The 25,709-nt window shown below is 38.1% G+C and overlaps 1 protein-coding gene across 1 annotated transcript in view; it reads left to right on the top strand.

Annotated features, from left to right (window-relative positions):
• THSD7B (thrombospondin type 1 domain containing 7B) overlaps positions 1-25,709 on the top strand; it is a 749,444-nt gene that overhangs the window by 238,571 nt on the left and 485,164 nt on the right. Inside the window, exon 5 of the mRNA XM_047085714.1 lies at positions 24,325-24,480. Within this exon, the coding sequence (XP_046941670.1) occupies positions 24,325-24,480 (156 nt within the window). The remainder of the gene's footprint in view (positions 1-24,324; positions 24,481-25,709) is intronic.

Here is a 25,709-nt window from a genome sequence, read left to right as displayed (position 1 = left end):
ACTCACCTCAGACCTAAGGACACATGCAGACTGAAAGTGAAGGGATGGAGAAACATTTACAATGCACATGAAACCAAAAACAAACAAAAAAATCTAGGCTAGTAAACTCAGACAAAATAGTCCTTAAAACAAGACTGTAATAGGAGACAAAAAAGGGCATCACATAATGATAAAGGGATCAGTTCAACAAGAAGATATATCAATTGTAGCTATGTGTCCAACATTGGAACAGATAAATAAATAAATATTAACACATAAAGAGAAAAAATTATGGTAATTCACAATAGTAGAGGACTTTAACAGCCCACTTACATCAGTGGATAGATCTTCCAGGCAGAAAAATCAATAAACAGTGTCTTTGAATGACACATTACACCAGATAGACATTGCAGATTATATACAAAATATTCCATCCAAAGACAACAGAACACATATTTTTTCAAGTGCACATGAAATATTCTTCAGAATAGATCACATGTTAGGCCATAAGACAATCCTCAATAAATTTAAGAAGATTGAAATCATACTATACATCTTTTCTGGACAGAATAATGTGAAACTAGAAATTAATACCAAGGGGGGAAAAAAACCTGGAAAAAGCACAAATACATGGAAGCTAAATGGCATGATACTAAACAAATAATGGGTCAACAAAAACAAATAATGAAGAAATAAATATCTGAGAGGAATGAAAATGAAAACACAATTGTCCAGATTCTTTGGGTTGCAGGGAAAGTAGTTCTAAAAGGGGAATATTTAGCAGTACAGGCCTACCTCAAGAAACAAGAAGCTCAAATAAAAAATCTAACTTTACACTTAAAGGAACTAGAAAAATAAGAATAAAGCTGAAGGCCATCTGAGTAGCTCAGTTGGTTAAGTGTCCGACTTCAGCTCAGGTCATGATCTCACAATTCCTGAGTTCAAGCCTTGTGTCAGGCTTTCTGCTGTCAGTGCAGAGCCTGCTTCAGATCCTCTGTCTCCCTCTCTCTCTGCCCCTTCCCACGCTCTCTCTTTCTGTCTCTCTCAAAAATAAATAAACTTTGAAAGCAAAAAGAGAACAAAGCTGAAGGTGAGTAAAAGGAAGGAAATAATAAAGATCAGAGCAGAAATAAATTACATAAAGATTAAAAACATATAGTAGAAACAGTCAATGAAACCAGGAGCTGGTTTTTTGAAAAGATAAAGAAAATTGATAAACCCTTCCCCAGACTCGTCAAGAGAAAAAGAGAAAGGACCTAAATAAATAAAATCTGAAATGACAGAGAAGAAGTAACAACTGACACCACAGAAATAGAAGGGATTGTAAGAGAATGGTACAAAAAATATATGCCAACAAATTGGACACTTTAGAAGAAATGAATACATTCCTGGAAACATACAATCTTCCAACACTGAATCAGGAAGTAATAGAAAATCTGAACAGACCAATTATTAGTAACAAACTGAACTGGTAATCAAAAAAACTACTAAAAACTAATGTCTAGGACTAGATGGATTCGTAGGTGAATTCTACCAAACATTTAAAAAAGAATTAATACCTACCCTCCTCAAACTATTCCAAAAATAGGAGAGGGAGGAACACTTCCAAACACATTTCATGAGGCCAGTAGTACTCTGATTCCAAGACCAAAAACCCTACAAAGAAGAAACTACAGGCCAATATCCCAATTAACATAGATGTAAAAGTCCTCAGCAAAATAAAAACCAAACTGAAATCAACAGTACATTAAAATTATTATTCACCACAATCAGGTGAGATTTTTTTCCAGAGATGCAAGGATATTTCAATATTTGCAAATCAACTGATCTGATACACAACATTAACAAGAAAAATGATAAAAACCACATGATTATCTCAATAGATGCAGAAAAAAGCACTTGACAAAATTCAACCTCCATTCATAATAAAAACTCTCAACAAAGTGGTTTTAGAGGGAGCATACCTTAACATAATAAAGTCCATGTACAAAACACCTCACAGCTAACAGCATATTCAATGGTGAAAAACTGAGAGCTTTTCCTCTGAGATCAGAAAGAAGATAAAGATGTCTACTCTTACCACTTTTATTTAACATAGTACTGGAAGTCCTAGCCACAGCCATCAGATATGAAAAAAGAAATAGGAAGCATCCATATTGGTAAAGAAGAAGGTAAACTATCAGCACTTGCAGATGATATGATACTATACATAAAAAATCCTAAAGATTCTATCAAAAAACTATTAGAGTAATAAATGAATTCAGTAAAGTTGCAGAATACAAAATTAATACTTAGAAATTGGTTGTATGTCTATGCACTAATAACAAAGTAGCAGGAAGAGAAATTAAGAAAACAATCCCACTATAACTGCACCAAAAAGAATAATACTTTAGAATAAAATTAACTAAGGATGTAAAAGATCTTACTTTGGAAACTATAAAACACTGATAAAAGAAATTGAAGATGACACAAAGAAATGTAAAGATATTCCATGTTCTGGATTGGAAGAATTAATATTTTTAAAATGGCCGTACTACCCAACATGATATACAAATTCAATGCAATCCCTATCAAAAAACTAACAACATTTTTTTCACAGAACTAGAACAAATAATGCTAAAGTTTATACAGGACCACCAAATCCCTGAATAGCCAATGCAATCTTGAGAAAAGAAGAACAAAGTTGGAAGTATCACAATTCCAGATTTCAACATATAATACAAAACTTTAGTAATCAAAACAGTGTAATACTGGCATAAAAATAGATGCATAGATCAACGGAATAGAATAGACAGCCAGAAATTAACCCATAATTATATGGTCAATCTATGACAGAAGAGGCAAAAATATACAATGGAAAAAAAGACAGTCGCTTAAAGAAATGGTGCTAGAAAAACTGGACAGCTACATGTAAAAAAAAAAAAAAAAGAAAAAAGAAACTGGATCATTTTTTAACAATACACACAAAAATAAAATCAAACTGTATTAAAGACCTAAATGTGATGCCTGAAACCATAAAAATCCTAGAAAAGAACACAAGCAGTAATTTCTATGACATCAGCCCTAGAAACATTTTTTTTTAGGTATGTGTCTTAAGTCAAGGGAAATAAAGGAAAAAAATAAACTATTGGGACCACATGAATATGCAAAAGCTTTTTCATGGAGAAGGAAACCATTAACAAAAGAATAAGGCGACTTACTGAATGGCAGAGGATATTTGCAAGTAATATATCTGTTAAAGGATTAAAATTCAAAATACATAAGAACTTACATAATTAACACAAAACAGAACAAAGCAGCAAAAAAAAACAAAAAGAAACAAACAAACAAAAAAAAAACAAATAAAACCCAAGCAATCTGATTAAAAAATGGGCAGAGGACCTGAATAGACATATTTCAAAAAAAAAAAAATACAGATGGCAACAGACACATGAGAAAGATGCTCGATATCACTAATCATCAGGAAAATGCAAATCAAAACCTCAATGAGATATCACTTTATACCTGTCAGTATGGCTAAAGGCAAAAAGACATGAAATCAGTATTGGAGAGAATGTGTAGAAAAAGGAGCCCTCATACACTATTATTGGTGGGAAATGTAAATTGGTATAGGCACTGTGGAAAACAGTGTTTATGGAAAAGTTTTGAGGTTCCTCAAAAAATTATAAGTACCATATGATCTAATAATCCCACTACTGGATATTTACCCAAAGAAAATAAAGACACTAATTTGAAAAGATATATGTACCCCTGTGTTTATGGCAGAATTATTTATAACAGCCAAGATAAAGGAGCAAACTAAGTGTTCTCCTGTAGATGAATGGATAAAAAAGATAACAAAATGGAGTGTTAGCCACAAAAAAGGAGGACATCTTGCCATTTGAGACAACATGGATGAGCCCAGAGGGTGTTATGCTAAGTGAAGTAAGTCAGACAGAGAAAGACAAATACTGTATGATTTCACTCATATATAGAATCTAAAAAAAAAAAAAAAAAAAAAAATCAAACGAATAAACAAACATAAAGCAGAATCAGAACTATAAGTACAGAGAACAAACTGATGGTTTCCAGAGGGGAGGGGATGGGGGATGGGAAAAATTGATGAAGTGGAATGGAAAATATAGGCTTTCAGTTGTGGAATGAATAAATCACAGGAATAAAGGACACAGAATAGGGAATATAGTCAATGATATTGTAATAGCATTGTATGGTGACAGTTGGTGGCTACACTTGTGGTGAGCATAGCATATTGTATAAACCTGTTGAATCACTATGTTGTACATCTGAAACTAATGTAACATTGCAGGTCAACTATACTCAAATAAAAATATTTTTAAAATGTGATGCTTATCTTTTCTCATTTAATAGTTATAACTTTTATGTCTTTTTAAATTGTATTGCACTGGCTAGGAAATCTAGTATGATGGTAGGTCATAAAATGTTAGCTAGTATCCCTGCCTTGTTTCTGACTTAAATATGTAGAGTTTTTTGCTTCTAAATATGATTTAGTTGTGATTTGTGTTACATGGCACCTATTACATATAAGAGTTTGTTTCTTCATTTGTTTTAGGGATTTGGGTGTTTGATCATTAATGGTGTGGAATGTACATATAAATCAATAATATTTACATCACATATGTTATACCTTATTATACCATATATTATATTTTTATACACCAACGCGCGCGCGCACACACACACACACACACACACATACTGTGATGAGCTTTTGAGTTGCCTTCCTCAAGGAAAGGAAACTCTGTCTATCCACGCAGTAAGGTACATTAACAAATACCCCAATAGTAAGCCATTCCTGCATTGTTGGGAAAGAAAAAATTTTGCTTTTTTAATTTTTTAATTCTTTTAATATTTTATTACACTGCTGGATTCATTTTGGATATAGTACAAGAAAGAATATTTTAATCATTTAAATCATTTTAATCATTTAATCATTTTATTTTTGCACTCTTATTTATAAGAACAATTTCATTTTTTTTAAAGTTTTCATTTTAATTCCAGTTAACATACAGTGTTATGTTAGTTTCGGGTGTACAGTATAGTGATGCAATTTCATTATGTAAGAATTTTTCCCTCTGATGTCCTCTAGTGTCAGATTATAAAACACAAAATGGGATCAGTTAGATGATAAGAATGGAAATTTAATATGGAGTAGAAAGAATAGTAACTTCAGAACATTCAGAAGTCCAGGCTTGTGTCCCATCAATGTGTATATATTGGCCAAAAGGCAGCAAGAAGTTCCCTAGTACCTGGGATCTCAAAAAATGAGACACCAACAGATCACGGCTACACTTGTGAACTAGCATAACATATAATTGTTGAATCACTATGTTGTACGCCTAAAACTAATGTAATATCATATGTCAACTATACTAAAAGAAGAAGAAGAACAAGAACAAGAAGAACAAGAACAAGAACAAGAGGAGGAAGAACAAGAGGAGGAAGAAGGAGAAGGAGAAGAAGAAAACAACAACAATAACAACAACAGGAAAAAATAAGAGACAGAGAGGGAGAGAGAGAGAGAGGGAGAGGGAGAGATTGTCCTGCCAAACAACTTCATGATTATGCTCAGATTATCACATGCTTTTTCTGAATTTCTCCCCACCCCCTGTCTGATCTTTTTTGGGAGGTAGAGTACCTATCTCATGTACAATTGGCTCTAGGCACATGAATGCCTAATTACATACTTGCTTGATAATAATCCTTAGTTTTTAAGCTGATCAAATTGTAGAGTCACCAAGATAAGGGATTATGCTGTCTCCTCTCTAGGGTTTTGTAGCAGTGCTTAGAAAAAGGGTTGAGTGTTAATAATGACTGCTTTGCCTTGAAGAAATAGGCAATGGAGTGGGGGTTGGGTATTTAGAAGTTTACCACTTTGTTGCAATTTCAACTCAGTTGGCACAGTCTTACTTGACAGTGATTTGTGTTAAGTAGGCCTTTTCTGCTTCCAGAATATTTCCTTTTGTAAAGAATATAGCCTTTCCTTTTAAAATTTCACTGGGTATTGCTGAGAGGTTACAAAAGGAAAGTGGCCTAATTCAGACACTTTCACATTGCTTCTATTTAAGTTTTTGGATTTTGGAATCATTAACAAATAAATTTAACATTTTGACCTTCAATGCATACCTCTATTAACCTCACTCTGAACTCCACTAGCCACTGTTCATTCTGTGTCATAGTGTCTTATTTCTAGTAAACTACAGTGGCTAATCTCAGACCCTAACAATCTGTTACTAATTAGTTCTTCCATCTACTGTGTTTTCATTGGTGTGGGATATTTCTTGATCAGTCACTTGGAATTGTTTTTTCCTTTATAAAATATGTATCTCTTAGGTTTAAAACAAAGCACATTTGGGGCGCCTGGGTGGCGCAGTCGGTTAAGCGTCCGACTTCAGCCAGGTCACGATCTCACGGTCCGTGAGTTCGAGCCCCGCGTCAGGCTCTGGGCTGATGGCTCAGAGCCTGGAGCCTGTTTCCCATTCTGTGTCTCCCTCTCTCTCTGCCCCTCCCCCGTTCATGCTCTGTCTCTCTCTGTCCCAAAAGTAAATAAACGTTGAAAAAAAAAAAATTTTTAAAACAAAGCACATCTCTGATGCATTTCTTCTTGTTGTTGTTGTTTTTCTTTTCTTTTTTTTTTTGAAGTTTTCAAGGACAAAACAATTTACCTTAATCTATGGCTATAACAATGGCTTCTAATTTCCAAGGGGAATTCTTAAGCTGACCTGACTCTATATGTACTTATTCTTCTTTAAGATTGTGTATGAATTACAGGCAGCATAAGCTGTGTTGTGTGAATTAGAAAAAGTCTCCTCTTCTTGGTGGAAGTTTAGGAAGAGATACCCTTCTGGGCATAAACTAGAGAGTGTAAATTTGTAAGAGGAGCACCGGTTGGATTTCAGCCCTACTTGCCCTTTGGCAAGGTGACCTCTTGCAGGCTTAACCTGTCCAACCCTTGTAGCACCTGGAATGTTAGGATTTTCCAGGTATCCTCGTACTCTTTCAAATGTTCACCAAGTATTGACTGCCAATCTTTTTTTTTTTTATGTAATATCTGGATTAGAATTGAAATTCACATAACCATGTTAATTGACTGATGTGTTTATTCAGTATTTCTTGGATACCTGGCTGTCAGTGATGAGTTGGTGTTGCAGTGGTGAGCCAGACAGTGGATGTTCTTATGGAATCTGTGGGGATTTAACTCAGTCCATGTGTTATTATTTAATATTTTTCATCAGCCTTTCATCATAGGTGGAATGTTTCTTTCAAACCGATTATTGAAAAAAAAAGCGCCGTATATGTTTTTCTTGGTGATAGACACTCGACTAGCTGAAAACTTGCTAATAATAAAGAGTCTCAGGTGGAAGTAAGTAATCCAGGGGTAGATTGGAAGATGGCGGTGTAGGAGGACGCTGGGCTCACTGCATCCTGCTGATCACTTAGATTCCACCTACACCTGCCTAAATAACCCAGAAAACCGCCACAAGACTAGCAGAACAGAGTCTCCGGAGCCAAGCGCAGACGAGAGGCCCACGGAAGAGGGTAGGAAGGGCAGCGAGGCAGTGCGCGCTACACGGACTGGCGGGAGGGAGCTGGGGTGGAGGGGCGGCCTGCCGGCCAAGCAGAGCCCCCGAGTCTGGCTTGCAAAAGCAGAGGGGCCAGACGGAGTGTGTTCTGACAGCAAGCGGGACTTGATATCTGGAAGGTTATAAGTTAACAGCTCTGCTCAGAGAGCGGGAGGGCTAGAGGACAACGGGAGGGAGAGTTGTTGAGCCCTGGACGACAGAGCTCAGCTTGGCGGGGAACAAAGGCGCTCGCCAGCGTCATCTCCCTCACCCAACACTTGCAAACTCCCAACACTGTGCTTCTGCAGATCCACACCTCCAGCGGCGGGTCTGACTCCCTCCCGTTGCCGCAGGGCCCCTCCCCACGCAGATCACCCAAGGAGAAGCGAGCTGAGCCTGCCCTTCCCGCCCCTGTGCACCTTGCCAATGCACCCCAGCTAATACACCAGATCCCCAGCACCACAAGCCTGGCAGTGTGCAAGTAGCCCTGACAGACCACGCCACCCCACAGTGAATCCCGCCCCCTAGGAGAGGGGAAGAGAAGGCACACACCAGTCTGACTGTGGCCTCAGCGGTGGGCTGGGGGCAGACATAAGGTCTGACTGTGGCCCCACCCAGCAACGCGAGTTATTCAAGACAGCACAGTGGAAGTGCCCTGCAGTTCCGCACCACTCCAGGAACTATCCAAAATGACCAAACGGAAGAATTCCCCTCAAAACAATCTCCAGGAAATAACAACAGCTAACGAACTGATGAAAAAGGATTTAAACAATATAACAGAAAGTGAATTTAGAATAATAGTCATACAATTAATTGCTGGGCTTGAAAACAGTATAGAGGACAGCAGAGAATCTATTGCTACAGAGATCGAGGGACTAAGGAACAGCCAGGAGGAGCTAAAAAATGCTATTGAACAAGCTGCAAAATAAAATGGAGATGACCACAGCTCAGATTGAAGAGGCAGAGGAGAGAATAGGTGAACTAGAAGATAAAATTATGGAAAAAGAAGAAGCTGAGAAAAAGATAAAAAAAATCCAGGAGTATGAGGGGAAAATTAGAGAACTAAGTGATGCACTAAAGAGAAATAATCTACGCATAATTGGTATTCCAGAAGAGGAAGAGAGAGGGAAAGGTGCTGAAGGTGTACTTGAAGAAATAATAGCTGAAAACTTACCTGATCTGGGGAAGGAAAAAGGCATTGAAATCCAAGAGGCACAGAGAACTCCCTTCAGACGTTTAAAGCAGATATAATACCTATCCTTCTCAAGCTATTCCAAAAAACAGAAAGGGAAGGAAAACTTCCAGACTCATTCTATGAAGCCAGTATTACTTTGATTCCTAAACCAGACAGAGACCCAGTAAAAAAAGAGAACTACAGGCCAATATCCCTGATGAACATGGATGCAAAAATTCTCAATAAGATACTAGCAAATTGAATTCAACAGCATACAAAAAGAATGATTCACCATGATCAAGTGGGATTCATTCCTGGGAAGCAGGGCTGGTTCAACATTCGCAAATCAATCAACATGATACATCACATTAATAAAAGAAAAGATAAGAACCGTATGATCCTGTCAATTGATGCAGAAAAGGCATTTGGCAAAATTCAGCAAACTTTCTTAATCAAAGCCCTCGAGAAAGTCGGGATAGAAGGAACATACTTAAACATCATAAAAGCCATTTATGAAAAGCCCACAGCTAACATCATCCTCAATGAGGAAAAACTGAGAGCTTTCTCCCTGAGATCAGGAACACGACAGGGATGTCCACTCTCACCACTGTCGTTTAACATAGTGTTGGAAGTTCTAGTGTCAGTAATCAGACAACAAAAGGAAATCAAAGGCATCAAAATTGGCAAAGATGAAGTCAAGATTTCACTTTTTGCAGATGATATGATATTTTACATGGAAAATCCAATAGACTCCACCAAAAGTCTGCTAGAACTGATACATGAATTCAGCAAAGTTGCAAGATTCAAAATCAATGTACAGAAATCAGTTGCATTCTTATACACTAACAATGAAGCAACAGAAAGACAAGTAAAGAAACTGATCCCATTCACAATTGCACCAAGAAGCATAGAATACCTAGGAATAAATCTAACCAAAGATGTAAAAGATCTGTATGCTGAAAACTATAGAAAGCTTATGAAGGAATTTGAAGAAGATATAAAGAAATGGAAAGACATTCCCTGCTCATGGATTGGAAGAATAAATATTGTCAAAATGTCAATACTACCCAAAGCTATCTACACATTCAATGCAATCCCAATCAAAATTGCACCAGCATTCTTTTCGAAACTAAAACAAGCAATCCTAAAATTCATATGGAACCACAAAAGGCCCCAAATAGCCAAAGTAATTTTGAAGAAGAAGACCAAAGCAGGAGGCATCACAATCCCAGACTTTAGCCTCTACTACAAAGCTGTAATCATTAAGACAGCATGGTATTGGCACAAAAACAGACACACAGACCAATGGAATAGAATAGAAACCCCAGAACTAGACCCACAAACGTATGGCCAACTCATCTTTGACAAAGCAGGAAAGAATATCCAATGGAAAAAAGACAGCCTCTTTAACAAATGGTGCTGGGAGAACTGGACAGCAATATGCAGAAGATTGAAACTAGACCACTTTTTCACACCATTCACAAAAATAAACTCAAAATGGATAAAGGACCTGAATCTGAGACAGGAAGCCATCAAAACCCTAGAGGAGAAAGCAGGAAAAGACCTCTCTGACCTCAGCCGTAGCAATTTCTTACTTGACACATCCCCAAAGGCAAGGGAATTAAAAGCAAAAATGAACTACTAGGACCTTATGAAGATAAAAAGCTTCTGCACAGCAAAGGAAACAACCAACAAAACTAAAAGGCAACCAACGGAATGGGAAAAGATATTTGCAAATGACATATCGGACAAAGGGCTAGTATCCAAAATGTATAAAGAGCTCACCAAACTTCACACCTGAAAAACAAATAACCCAGTGAAGAAATGGGCAGAAAACATGCATAGATACTTCTCTAAAGAAGACATCCAGATGGCCAACAGGCACATGAAAAGATGCTCAACGTCGCTCCTTATCAGGGACATACAAATCAAAACCACACTCAGGTATCACCTCACGCCAGTCAGAGTGGCCAAAATGAACAAATCAGGAGACTATAGATGCTGGGGAGGATGTGGAGAAACGGGAACCCTCTTGCACTGTTGGCGGGAATGCAAATTGGTGCAGCCACTCTGGAAAACAGTGTGAAGGTTCCTCAAAAAATTAAAAATAGAGCTACCCTATGACCCAGCAATAACACTGCTAGGAATTTACCCAAGGGATACAGGAGTACTGATGCATAGGGGCACTTGTACCCCAATGTTCATAGCAGCACTCTCAACAATAGCCAAATTATGGAAAGAGCCTAAATGTCCATCAACTGATGAATAGATAAAGAAATTGTGGTTTATATACACAATGGAGTACTACGTTGCAATGAAAAAGAATGAAATATGGCCCTTTGTAGCAATGTGGATGGAACTGGAGAGTGTGATGCTAAGTGAAATAAGCCATACAGAGAAAGACAGATACCATATGTTTTCACTCTTATGTGGATCCTGAGAAACGTAACAGAAATCCATGGGGGAGGGGAAGAAAAAAAAAAGAGGTTAGAGTGGGAGAGAGCAAAAGCATAAGAGATTCTTAAAAACTGAGAACAAACTGAAGGTTGATGGGGGGTGGGAGGGAGGGGAGGGTGGGTGATGGTTATTGAGGAGGGCACCTTTTGGGATGAGCACTGGGTGTTGTATGGAAACCAATTTGACAATAAATTTCATATATTGGGGGAAAAAAAGAGAAGTAAGTAATCCATCTCTAATAATGGGGTTTTTGCCCACCTAACTGAGAAGGAGAATACCCATTTCCTGGAGAAGAACATCATCTCCATGATAAAATATGCCTTGAATGAATGTAAAGTATAAATGTGAATGGGATATGATAAGGTTAATGAAGGATTGATTGATTGATTTAGTTAGAGGCAGCATAAATGAGTAAACTGAATATTAGGACAGAAGATTCTAGATTGATACTTCCACTAACTATCTGTTGGTCTTGGATAAGTCACATACCACTTTCGTCCTTGATTTGCTCATTTATATAAACAGGATATTGTATAAGATATCATTAAGAATCTCTTCCATTCCAAGATTCCAGGAAGGAGCATATGTTTGAAAGGAAGAGATTTTCTAAGTAGGCTACTATTTTCTTTAGGATCTGGCTCTTTGAGACATAAAACTTCCTTAGACCATGAGTGTCAATTGAGGAAAAAAAAATGAGAAGTCTCTCTTCTCTAAAAATGTAGCAACTTAGGGGCGCCTGGGTGGCGCAGTCGGTTAAGCGTCCGACTTCAGCCAGGTCACGATCTTGCGGTCCGTGAGTTCGAGCCCCGCGTCGGGCTCTGTGCTGACGGCTCAGAGCCTGGAGCCTGTTTCCGATTCTGTGTCTCCCTCTCTCTCTGCCCCTCCCCCGTTCATGCTCTGTCTCTCTCTGTCCCAAAAATAAATAAACGTTGAAAAAAAAAAAAAAAAAAAAAATTAAAAAAAAAAAAAATAATAAAAATGTAGCAACATATATATATATGTGTATATATACACACATGTGTATATATACACATATATATACACACATGTGTGTATATATACATGCATATATATGTATATATATACATATGATCATTACAAATATAAAATTAAGAAAATAATTCTAGATGAAATGTGTCATATAATTAATTGACAATCAATATTAAGTCAAGAGGACAAAATTGGTTACTTCTACTACTAGAAGATGTGGTCTTATCTTTTGTCTCAGGACAAGTAATATGTCAGAGAGTGGAAATGGTGGTGTTGTGAGTGTGTGTCCTGTTTGGATTCTGTTGAGTTAGATTGAAAGCAAGATGATTTTGGGTAGGTAGTGCTGGTCTTCAGATGAGGTACTTCCAGATTCTCTGTAATCTCCCATGGAGAGAGCTCCTGAAGGCTCTCTGAATTTTGTGCTATATTCACTACTTTAAGGGTTTTGAGCTACCAAAGGTCTGAAAATTTTCTGAACAACCCCTACTATTCTTTCAGTGTTCCCCTCCTCCCAAATAATAGTCATAACAAACATGTCTTACCTTTAGGCTTCATTTAGGTTGAACCACACAGTGTTTGTTAGAGCACCTGAATTAACAAAATATAAATACTAAAAAAAATTTAATGATTGCTGCATGTAACCACATCTCTTTTTATGTAGTAAAAATCAATATTATTTTGAAAAATCTATATGATTTTGAAAATAGGTAATAACCCTTTAAGAGTCAATGTTTAGTTGAATTTAGGAACCTATAAATACATCCATGCTGCTTTTTTAAAAAAAAAAAATTTGTTTAAGTTTATTTATATTTGAGAGAGACAGAGACAGCATGAGTGGGAGAGGGTCAGAGAGAGAGGAGACAGAGAATCCCAAGCAGGCTCCATGCTGCCAGTGTAGAACCCGACTCAGGGTTCAAGCCCATGAAACTGCGAGATCACATCCTGAGCTGAAACCAAGAGTCAGATGCTTAACTGACGGAGCCACCCAGAAGCTCCATCCATGCTGCTTTTAATATAAAATCAACTAACTGCATTTTTAAATTGAATAATTATTCAGTGCTTTCTCTCTCAAATTAAGACTTCATAGAAGACAGTTATAATGTTTTAAAACATAAATCACTGTCCTTTTGATCTCATAGCCTATTTTGCTGTGATGATGTATGGAAATGTAAAAAAATATATAAAAATATATAAAATTTTGATATAAAATGTATAAAAAATGCAACTTAAAAATTTTTTTAATGTTTTATTTATTATTGAGAGAGACGGAGAGAAAGCAGGGGAGGGGCAGAGACAGGGAGAACAGAATCTGAAGCAGGCTCCAGGCTCTGAGCTGTCAGCACAGAGCCCAGTGCGGGGCTGGAACTCACATACCGTGAGATCATGACCTGAGCCAAAGTCGGATGCTTAACTGACTGAGCCACCCAGGCACCCCCAAAAAATGCAACTTCCTAAGGCAGTTTTTAATAATATGATTAGTATTTAAGCAAAAAAAAAAATAAATAAATACAATTATGCAACATATCGGCTATTTAAAATTTTATTCTCTGAATGCATCAGAAAATAACATACCTTATTGGTTAATAGAATTATCTTTCGCTTATTGCAATGAAAATATCAGCATATAGACTCCAACTTCAAGAAAAACACAGGTATTTAGAAGCACTGTAGTCAAATTAAAAAGATAGACTCTAGCCTGGAGCCATGGAAATGTGTGATGAATCCAATAGGTTTGGATTTAGAGCCTTGAGCTGGAAGAGTCTAATATGGTGTTGAAGAGAGCAAACCAGAATCACACTGGCTGGGTTCAAGTCCTGCCTCTGTGGGTATACTGATTACTGAAGCTTGAGACTATTTATTTATTTTTTAATTTTTTAAACATTATTATTAATTTTTGTGAGATAGAGCGTGAGCAGAGGAGGAGCAGAGAGAGAGGGAGACACAGAATCTGAAGCCGGCTCCAGGCTCCAGTCTGTCAGCACAGAGCCCAACGAGGGGCTCAAACCCACAGAGGATGAGATCATGACCTGGGCCGAAATCGGACGCTCAACCAGCGTCCCCACCCAGGCGTCCCCAAAGCTTGAGCATACTTTTACACATTCATTTGTCTCACCGGTAACTGAAGATGCTAGTAGTACTTACTTCAACACAACCTTTTGCTAATTAAATCAGAATACATTTGTAAATTGGTCAGCACTCAATTTAAGTTCAGTATGTGTTCTACTCCATTCATTCCCAGTGGGGGATGATACCTCCCCGAAGGGGACAAAAATTGGTTCATGGAATGTAAAAAAAATCTTACACTTTTTATATATAAAGCATATACATATACACAGTATATTTGTGGTGTGAAAATGCCATGGGGGAGGGAAGGGCCTTTAGGGAAAATGTGTTTACAAAAGGCTCCTTAGGAAGGATAGAATGTAACAAACGTGAGAAGCATTGGCTAATCCTTACATTTTACAGAAGCTCACATGCTAACAAATTTACCCGATCCACATAGCAGTAGATTCTCAGTGTAATGGTTTTTTAAAAATAATCATATTTGCCAATTGGTTTTTTTTTTTAAATGGTACTCCATAAATTATTTAGAGTACTGATTCCCCAACCTGCTAATTAAAAAGATTTTTGAAGATATAAATTTTTACTGTACTCTCTGCTGCCCCTTTACCAATTTTGACCCAGTGTTTCTGAGTTGGGACTGTGTTAGGCTCTATTGGGTTAGGCAGGTTGAAAGCTACTAATTTACAATGTTGGCCTTGACCTAATGAAGAGCTAGCTATGTAGTATAGGACTTGCGATGCTTGAATAGGCCTGGGAGGAAGGAGCTTTCATCCAGCTTTGCAATGCAAAGGTTTTGGTTTGAAAGTTTTGTTTTGCTTCAAAAATGTATAATGCAGTTCCTCACACAAAAGAATGAACTGTTCTGCCTTTTAAAAATTATTATGCGGTGTCTCATTCGTATCACTACTTAGGGACCTGGTGAATCCCACGAGCCTTCCTTTGAAGTTGAATTAACTTGTTCAGTCTAAAATGATTTGCAAATATAAAGTAGCATATGCTAACAAGGATATCAGGTACAGTGAGGCCTTCAGTATCCCTTCCTTTAAAAACAGGACAGTGTGCATATTTATTTTAGAGACAAAGAGTTCTTCTCCTGGCCCTCTAAAATAAGTACCACATATTTTCCCTTCTTTTTCTTTTTTCTTTTCTTTTCTTTTCTTTTCTTTTCTTTTCTTTTCTTCTCTCTCTCTTTTTTTTTTTTAAATTTTTTTTTTTTCACCGTTTATTTATTTTTGGGACAGAGAGAGACAGAGCATGAACGGGGGAGGGGCAGAGAGAGAGGGAGACACAGAATCGGAAACAGGCTCCAGGCTCCGAGCCATCAGCCCAGAGCCCGACGCGGGGCTCGAACTCACGGACCGTGAGATCGTGACCTGGCTGAAGTCGGACGCTTAACCGACTGCGCCACCCAGGCGCCCCTCTCTCTCTTTTTTTTAAGAGCGTTAAGAGCTCTTGGAGCTTTGGAGTTTGTGATATTGTTTTTAGAGATTTGTGTTGCCTCAGAGAATATGGATTTCCCCTTCTGGTTACCATTATTATAAGTTTCCATTCAGTTACATCCAGGTTGAAATACCCACCTTCTAAACCCACACAGACAAAGGTCCACCTTGCTTGCTTCTGGGGAACTAATAGGGCATCTTGTGACAGTTCTGAAGTCTGGGAGACCCAGCTCTGCTTTCTGCTGTCTCCTTCTCACCCTCCTTACCAGATCTTCCTGCTTCCTTTTCTTCCTCTGAGACTTCTGTATCTCAACTATGTTTTTTTTTTTTTCTTTTATTTCTCAAAACATCCTCTTCTGACCAGGTTTTTGCCCAGTGGACTTAGGGCACCCTCCTGTCACCTCTGCCCTTTCTCAGTTGCTGGGTTGGATATGGTGATAAAGAGAGAGGACTGTGCTAGGGATACTGTGTGTACCCAGTGGAAGGTGAGCTGGGCACACATTTGCTACTCTTCACTGGTTTCACTCTACAGTTGCCTTAATGGTTTCTTTGGGCATCGTTTCTCTTTAAGAAATCTTGTGAACTCATTGTAATTCCTTAGGGATGGCCCTAAACCTAAGTTTTAGGATGAAAATAGTCATAGTCTAATTTCATCCCCTCCCTCAAATCTTTACCTTTCAGAATCACCTGAGAAATACCTACCTAACTCCTCATCTTCCTTTAACAACACTTTCCTTTCTTGAGGTTTGGTCTTTACTATTGATATTTTTAAATTACGTTGTTTTTTTTTTTTTTCTATTTTATCTCACTTCAGAAATTTTGGGAAGTGGACAGAATATTCATCTGTTTATTTTCCTGATCAATTATTACTGTTACAGCAGGGGTTTTTCTATCATAATTTTTATTACAAATACAAAATCATAGTAGAGTGCAGTATTAGAGAATAGGGGCTTTTAAGAACCCTGGACCTGTGTTGGTCACTTGTTAGCTTTGTCATTTTGGACAAATAATTTATCCTCAGCTATGTCATCTACAGAATGGAAATGATAATGATACTTATTTCCAATGATCATGATGAATGAATGAGAAGTTGCATGTAAGTCCGTTGCACAGCGTCTACAACCAAGTAGGTTACTAGTGTGTATTAGGCTATAATTACTAACCTTAATCAGTAAAATAGGCATTTATGGTCATTCCTGGGAACACTTTTCTTATTCAGCTCTTCCCATTGGTTCTATGGGAAGATGAACTCCAGGTTTCAAATCTGTGAGTATGAGGAGGACTTTTGCATGAGAACCCTTTTAAAAACTGTACTTTCCCCATGTTGCATACTTCCGCCACTGACATCCTGCGAAATTCTTCCTCTTACCTGCCTCTTTGCCTTTTCACTTTTTCTCTTTGCCTGACCACTTCCCCACCTTTCATTGATCTCCTTTCTATCCTGTCTCATCAATAATGGTATTTTTAACTTCGTACTCTGTGAAAGATGCCATTTAGGTCAGCTTTTGCTCCTTCCACCCTTTCTATACCTTACTTTTAGGTGCGAGCTAAAAGGCTGAAAAACAATTAGAAAGAAATTCTCAGAAGAGGAATAGAGAGAATATATGATAATAGAAATATATGAATATCAGGCCAAAGGCTGCTATATTATGTAATTATTTGATATTGATTCTGATTACTTTCCGAAATTGTACAGCTACCTCATTTATTTTGCCTTCATTTGTATTCTGAATCTTGTTTTCCATCTTCACATATAGTGTTTTTACTCTGTAGCATTAAGGAAATCACTAGGCATTTTCTGAGTGGCTTTATGAAATGAATGAAATTTGGAAAACTCTCTGATATGTGGTCACATTTCATGTAATTATTTCTAATTGCTGGAATTATTTTTAGATTCACAGTACATACACATGCATCTTCCTGCCAAATTGTATTGCACAGAAGTTTGCCAAGAGAGTCACAATATGGCTAAAATTAAGCTTTATTAGGTATAATAGGATGAGATGTGATTTAATTCTTTAAGCTGCCTATAAGTGCTAGAAGACAGATTGCTTTTATTCCATCCACTAAGTTAAAAGAATGATCCATTATTTTGCAAATCCCAGTGGCAAAAGGCAATTGAAATAATACATGAAGCTTCTTGAAGGAAAATAGCTTTCTGGTTAAAATTGTAATATTATTTATCTTTCCCCTTCAACCATTTGACTCCTTCAGTCTGTAGAAGAGGCCTATTTATTTTAGCAGTAAGGTGGATTGAATTTCTGCCAAGTCAGTATACTCCCTAAATGAATATGTCAGAGGCAATATTGTTTCTCAAAAATCATTTAGAAAGCAGCATTTTTACATAAGTAGGCTCTTTCATTAGTTTTGAATTAAATCTTAGCAATTGCTGTTTCTATTATGGTTGTTCTTGGAGAGCCCATGGAATGAGGGGATTCTGAGCTTTAAGTGAAAATTCCCTTTGGGGTTTACAGTGCCTGCATTTGTTTTGGAAAATTGAAATGAATATGACTTTTTTGTCTAGCTTCTTCCTGAAGGCTTATGTCATTCTAGAAATCAAGTATCTTACGTAAAATCAACTGTAGATGGAATAAATTGTTTGCAGGAGGACTTTGCTATCCCTAAGATAAAAAGCAGCAAAACAGTCCAGGTTTCAAGAGTTCCCAGGAAGTAGCAAGCATCACCTCTAGTTTCTTTTCATCTCCACCTCCTTGAAAATAGTAGGAAAAAAAAACCAGTATCTTGTGACTAATTCCTTGACCATCTTTTTTTTTTTTTTTTTTTTTAATTTTTTTTTTTCAACGTTTATTTATTTTTGGGACAGAGAGAGACAGAGCATGAACGGGGGAGGGGCAGAGAGAGAGGGAGACACAGAATCGGAAACAGGCTCCAGGCTCTGAGCCATCAGCCCAGAGCCTGACGCGGGGCTCGAACTCACGGACCGCGAGATCGTGACCTGGCTGAAGTCGGACGCTTAACCGACTGCGCCACCCAGGCGCCCCTCCTTGACCATCTTTAAGACACTTCTTTCTGTGAAGAAAGAAAGGTGAGCTCCATTATGCCATGGCAGAATTACCTCAAACACCTTCTGAATTTTCAAAGACTGACTTTATTTTTCATCCAGTAATAGATACATTAAAAAAACAAGAAAATGCCACTGGATCCTGTGATAGGTCTTTTTACTTTAAGCAAATAGAACTCATTTTTGCAAATTAAAGGGTACTAGGTTATTAGTTATAATTAATTAAATATTATTTTGCAATTTCAGTTCAGTCTCTTCTTGAGGAATTAAGAGGTGTTGATATTTAGATCTTACAAAATGGTCATCAATAGGGGTGGGGGATAATATACTCGTATTGAATCTTTGCCAACTTATTTCTGTGCTAATTCAAATTAGTTCAGATTAGAGCTTGATTTAGTTTCAAAAAATAAAATGTGAAGGTACCCATTTTTCTTTACAATGGCAGTCATATGCTAATGTCACAACAGGCATTTTTCTTCTTAATTACAAATCGTTTTGATTGAATTTGTATGCTCATCTGAAATCACCTTGTCATTAAGAAAATCATGAACTTTGTACATTTCCAGAATTAAGAACAGTTTTGTGTGTGCTTATTTTTAAAAATTAAACATATCAGCTACCCAGCTTATTTTCCCTCTTATTAATTAGCATTCTGTTCATGGAACAATTCATTATTTAAGACAACTTTGCAATCATTAGTAGCAGACTTTCAAATTTCTCGTAAGTCAGGTCAATTTAGTAATTTCTTATTGCAAAGGAAAAATGCCAGGTTAGGCACCAAAATTTTCAAAGTATTAATGACTGTTGCATATGTACAATCACTTATAATATTGTAATAGCACTTGGAAAGCTACCACTATGTAGCAATCTCAATTTCTGAGTTGAAAATTATTTTGGCTCTTTAATACTTTGTGACCATGAGAAGTCTTTATAGGGACTAACTTTGCTGCCTACAAAACCTAAATAGACTGTAAGACCTTGGGTAATTGCTTATCTAGTCAGGCAGTTGGTCAACACAGGAATGAATGGCAGAAGGCATCAAAGTGACATGGTCTAAAAGGCATCTGGTACAAGAGAGACAAGTACAGACCTGCACTGATTAGAGCAGGGATTCATTGCATCTGAGAAGACAGAATTGGTAAAGAGAAGTAAAGTTGTTTCAGTCAGTATATCCAGAGAAAGGATTTCACATGGGTGCAAAGACCGCAATTCTTGCTACAGACATCATGGCTGGAGTTTGGCCAAGCAAAGTGCACAAACCATCCAAATTCAGGTGGCCCATCTCACTTCCACATCCTACCCACCTCCCAAGATTATTTTATTACAATGTGAATAGCCACAAATAAAAGAAGTAAACAATATTTTGAAGTGGACCAAACTTTGGTCTCACTACCTCTTGCTTGGTGGGGGAGGAATGGACAAGGATTTGGAGGAGCTTAAAAATAGTGATGAAGTGAAAAAAAAATAGTGATGAAGTAGGAGAAGGTTTTGGATTTTATTTAAAAGGTTATAGTGAGCCTGCAGACTTCATGGAAATCTTGGATCTGTTGTGTCACTGACTGCCTCCATTGTAGTCACTGTGATTCATAAACAAAATATCCTTACTACAAGCAACCTTGTGTGTTCTGTCTGATGGCTCCATTCCATGGAAGGAAATCCAACAGGGACAGGTAGAGGTGAGTCAACCACCTGAGACAAGGCTCAAGTTCTGCTCTGCCTGAATTTGCTAACTACCTAATGTCTTTGGTAAAGACTACTTAATGTCTCAGTTTTTTGGTAAAATTGATGAATTAAACTAAATTAGCTCTAAAGCTTTCTTCTAGGTCTAAATAGTCAATAGGTATAGAAATATTCTCTGTTTGCTGTTGTTAGGGAGAAAACTACCTAAGTGGTCTGAAACTGGTAAGTGCTTTGTGACTTGCTTATGATTTATTTCCAGAACAAATGTTGCCCAGAGGGTCTGAGATACAGATAGGTTGGCCCAAGTACATTGATTCAATGCTCAGATGAAGCATCTTAGACATGTTGCCTGAGACTGGGATAATTTATCTGTATGGATTAAGATCTACTGTCTGTCAAAACAGTAGGTGCTAAAAAGGCACGAGTGTTCTGACAAATGGCCTCATTTCCACCCCAGGCCTCATAATTTTGTCACTTAATAGTCTCCAGGGAACCCCACTCCCTCCAGCTCCTCTCTTGCATAGTATGTCCCTCCCTGCTTCCAAATCTTAGGCATACCCTTATCACTAATATCCAGCAGTCAACTGATTGACAGTTAAGTATTTATCAAAGGGGACCTGGGGTGACTTAACCCCATACCTCCCAAACATTCTTAAAGCTCTCCAAAAACATGTCAGATAAACATAATGATCTATAAAAACAATGTCTTTGACATAGGACAAATTCCCAGTCTCTTTCCAGTTGTACTGCCAATATGAAAGCTTACTTATTACACAGACATTCAGGAGCTTATAATGATATTAGTGAAGGTCTCCTCTGGGCATAGGTGCTGCAGTGGTAGATTGATTAGTTTCAACTGCAGGGCTCAACCTCAAAAAAGTTGTAGCAGCACATGTCTCCTGGGTCTTGGAGCTGAGAAGTTGGGGTATCTTCTAAGCATTGATCACCAGACACCTAAAGTCTGTCTGGTGTAGTAAGACAAAGGAAAAGAGAAGTAGCAGTAATAGCTTTCTAGTCTTGTTGTTGGGTCTCATGGATTCATGTATGATTAGTATTAACTCACACAGAAATATGGGTTCCATGGGGACAGAGACCTTGTCTGTTTTACTCACTATTCTGGTTTCAGCACCTAATACAGGGTTGACACATCGTAGGTACTTATCAGTGTACGTTGAATATCCTATGATGAGGCCACATAGTGCAGTGATTAAGAGCACAGACTCTGGAGCCAGGCTGCCTGAGATCCCCATCTCAGCTCTGCAACTGACTAAGATTGTGGGCAAGTGAGTAAACATTTCTGTGTTGTAGATTCTCCATTAAAAAAATAATAATGTTTATTTATTTTTGAGAGAGAGACAGAGTGTGAGTCGGGGAGAGGCAGAGAGAGAGACACAAAATTCAAAGCAGGCTCCAGGCTCTGAGCTGCCAGCACAGAGCCCAAAGTGAGGCTCGAATCCATGAACCATGAGATCATGACCTGAGCCAAAGTTGGATGCTTAACCAACTGAGTCACCCAGGCGCCCCTGGATTCTCCATTTTTAAACTTGAAATAGTAATAATATATATCTCAAAGTTATGCAGGTTAAATGAATTGATGTTTGTAACCAGTGCCTGGCATGCACTGTAAATGTGTGTTAAATAACTAGATTAATTAGTTTACAGCCCCACTTCCTTTACCATCACTACTTAGGTTTTTTTGGGGGGGGGAGAGTAACATTTGAGTTTGTGAGAACATATGATAACAAGCACAGGCCCAGACCCAAAGGCATTTCTGTCTTAAGACCTCTGGGTGTGCAGCTTTCCATTCCTGCAACGCTCTGAAGCATCACTTTCCATCAATTTCGCTAATGTGCTACTTGACTTACCCTTCTTGATTGAGAGCTCCTTGAAAGCAGACACCATCCAAGAGGGTATGATTTAAAGTGGGTACTGATGGTTTTAGAATGAATGCATGATGTAGTCAGTGAATGGCAATCTTGTGTGTTTTCTCTTGCTCACCCCTGGGAAAGGAATCACAGACCCCTTACCCAACTTAAGGGGGTGGTGTTGGTGGTGGTGGTGGTGGTGGTGGTGGTGGTGGTGGTGGTTGGCCTTCTTTTCTCTCTCTTTCTCTCTCTTTTTCATTTTATTGAAGTATATTGAGATTCTTCTTTATCCACAATGCACCAGTGTCATAGGTACGTTCTATTCCTGGTCACTCTAACCTTCCATCTCACTGTCATTCTGGCCAACCGAATCTCTGTTTGATCACCACCTCTGCTCAGCCTTCCCAGTAACATAGCGATTGACCCCAGTTTTGTTCTCTCTTCCTATCCTCACCTCCTCCACATGGCTTGTGATCTTTGACATTTACATTGGCCATGTTGCTTTGCCCTTGTCTTTTATTTTAAGTCAGGTCACATCCTTTGGTAAAATATACAAGACTTAGTCAGAAACAAAGCATTCTTATTTTTGTTCATGAACTTGTTTTTCCTGTTCACCTTCATAAGCACCTGAAGCTGCCCCACTGTTCGTTGGAAACACATCTTTCCCCATGGGAACTTCTAGAAAACACACAACTTCTAGAAAACACTATTTTAAATTTTGCTGTTATTTTCATTTATGTTCAAGTTTCTGCTGGTCCAAGATGTGATTTCTTGCTGTCTTTACCACATTGAATTCACATCCATGTAAAGAGTGAAGAAGCAAAGTAGATAGTGTGATTTACCACCCAGTCCTGTCACACCCGTCTTTGTCTTTGAAGCACTTTTAATCTGCTTAACCGGAGGACATGACATATGGGAAATATTTAGACAGTAGTACAAGTCATTTCATAAGATAAAACTGTCTGAACTTAAACCATTTGTTCACAAACTCTGAATTGCTCCAAAACCACCTTAGTGTGAGATCACTCTGTCCAAGGCTTGTTATGCATTTGGCTATTCTTTTATTGTGTCATTTGTATCCTAACTACTATCAGGAGCTCATCTTTTTCATTTTCTGTGTATTTTCATGGTGCCCAGAATGGATCTGCATGGAAAAGTCACTTGGTGAATGCCACTCATGGCCAGATGGTCACTGCATCCTGAAGTGACCCAGTTCTGGGCACACTCTGGGTGCAGGTGCACAAAGAAGGGCTGGAAGCCTCCTGGTTTGTCATCTACCCATGGCTTCTCAGACATTCTTTGTGCTTCTGGATAGCCTCACTAATGAAACTGACTTTGAGGGGCTAATTCTGCAGCCACAGATCCTGACTTTTCTTTTTTCCGAAGAACCATTTTTCTGCTCTGTCTTTGAGAGCTCCACCCCTCAGGGGAGTAGATTAGTTATGCTAAACACGCCACCTCAGAGGTTTGATTTTGATTTTTTTGCAGAAACTCAGTCATTTCTATAGTGGAGATAGACTCATCTTGAAACTTCACAAAGCCATTTAATTTGTTTAAATCATAACTCTAGATAATTTGTATCTATATTTCCAGTCCTCTCTTGAATTCCCAGGGAATACTCTGTGAAGCAGGAAACTCAGTGAATGCCCTTTGTGCTATATATATCTTTTTACCTTTTTTCACCCAAAATGCTAATGGCATAGAGCTAAGCAACAAGTATGGGAGAGTGTTTATGTTTTGTTTCTATATACTATTGAACCATGTGGGCAAGGTAGGCACACAAATAAAGACATTAGTAATTCTAGAATGTGGGTGCCCAGGTGACTCAGTCGGATAGGTGCCTGACTCTTGATATCAGCTCAGGTCATGACTTCATGGTTTGTGAGTTCAAGCCCATCATCAGACTGCACTGACCATGCAGAGTCTGCTTGGGATTCTCTCTCTCCTTCTTTCTCTGCCCCTCCCCTGCTCTCTCTCTCTCTCTCTCTCTCTCTCAAAGTAAATAGATGAACTTAAGATAATGATAATAATTTTAGGATGTGACACAGATCATTATTTTTTTTCTGTTTTTTAGTCTCTAGACCTGTGAAAAAGACATTATGTCTGGGACCTGCCCCTCCAGCCTCTCAGCTCTGCAATATCCCCTGCTCTACCAACTGTATAGTATCTTCCTGGTCTGCCTGGGGCCTGTGCATCCATGAAAACTGCCACGATCCTCAGGGGAGAAAAGGTGAGTGTCTTGTTTGTGTGTGCTTCATTTACTTCCTTTGTACACACAATTCATTTACTTCCAATGTACACACAATTATTCTGGTAGCTAAGTAGCCGATTAAGCCTGCTTAAGACAATATTTGTTTGTAAAATGCAGATAACTAGCTCAAGCCTGACAGCATTCAGCTATTAGGGAGGCCGTTGAGGAGATTTCTATGGAGCAAGAATCTGACCTTTATTGACCTTCCTGTTAGGCTCCTAGCTGTGAAATGACTATCACTCAAATAGGATCTAACAATGTTTTGTATGTGTAATGCTTATACTGAAGAAATTAGACATGATTTCTGTAACCACATCAGGAAACAACTGTTGTGCATATCTATTTATTTTCAGATTTCCACATGCTGACTTTGATGTTCTATTTCAGATTTTCACGAGGGGCATTTATGCATGTTGTTTGCTTTTTGATGTCCTTGGGCTTAAAGTGAAATCTTCAAACTTTATGGGTGTATTTAATTTTGTAGGTCTCTGTAGTCTTGTTTCCTTTACTTTGCTGTTATATACACATCTTCATCTTCCAAAGTTCATTTTTAGTGATGCCTTGACTTTTCTTTCATTAACCCTCCAGTTTGTATTAATATTATAGCCCCTAAATAGCAATAAAAAGGAAATACTTCTTTTTCTGAGAAAAAAAAAATGAGCTCCCAAAATTTAACTTGTGTTTGCTAAGCACTAATCCTAGCTGTCATATAAAGAAAGAATACATGGCCAAGTGCTTGATGCTATAAACTTGGTACTCTCAGCTTAATTCTGTGTCCATTTGAAAACCCGCATTTCAGAGGGCACCTGGGTGGCTCAGTTGGTTGAGCATCTGACCTTGGCTCAGGTCATGATCTGACGTGAGTTAACGTCAGTTAACTCATTAACCATGAATTTGAGCCCTGCATCAGGCTCGCTGCTGTCAGCACAGAGCCCCCTTCAGATCCTCTCTTCCCCTCTCTCTGCCCATCCTGTGATCATGCTCTGTCTCTCAAAAATAAATGAACATAAAAAAAAGAAAACCCACACTTCATCAATTCCCAGATTTCTCACATGCATCCACGTGCGTGTCCAAGTTCACACACCTGTGCCTCTGGGCTTTTCTCTCTCTCTCTCTTTTTCAATGTTTGTTTATTTATTTATTCTTTCCACACTTCAGGTTTCTAGATCTAATTATGTCACAAAATTGGTGTGTACATTTTATGTGGA

The sequence above is a fragment of the Lynx rufus genome, unplaced genomic scaffold (genome assembly GCF_022079265.1).
Source record: "Lynx rufus isolate CCGP_SWC_20201006 ecotype Redwood Valley unplaced genomic scaffold, mLynRuf1.p SCAF_2, whole genome shotgun sequence".
In the NCBI taxonomy this organism is placed as follows: domain Eukaryota; kingdom Metazoa; phylum Chordata; class Mammalia; order Carnivora; family Felidae; genus Lynx; species Lynx rufus.
This window is presented reverse-complemented; position numbering and strand designations above follow the sequence as displayed.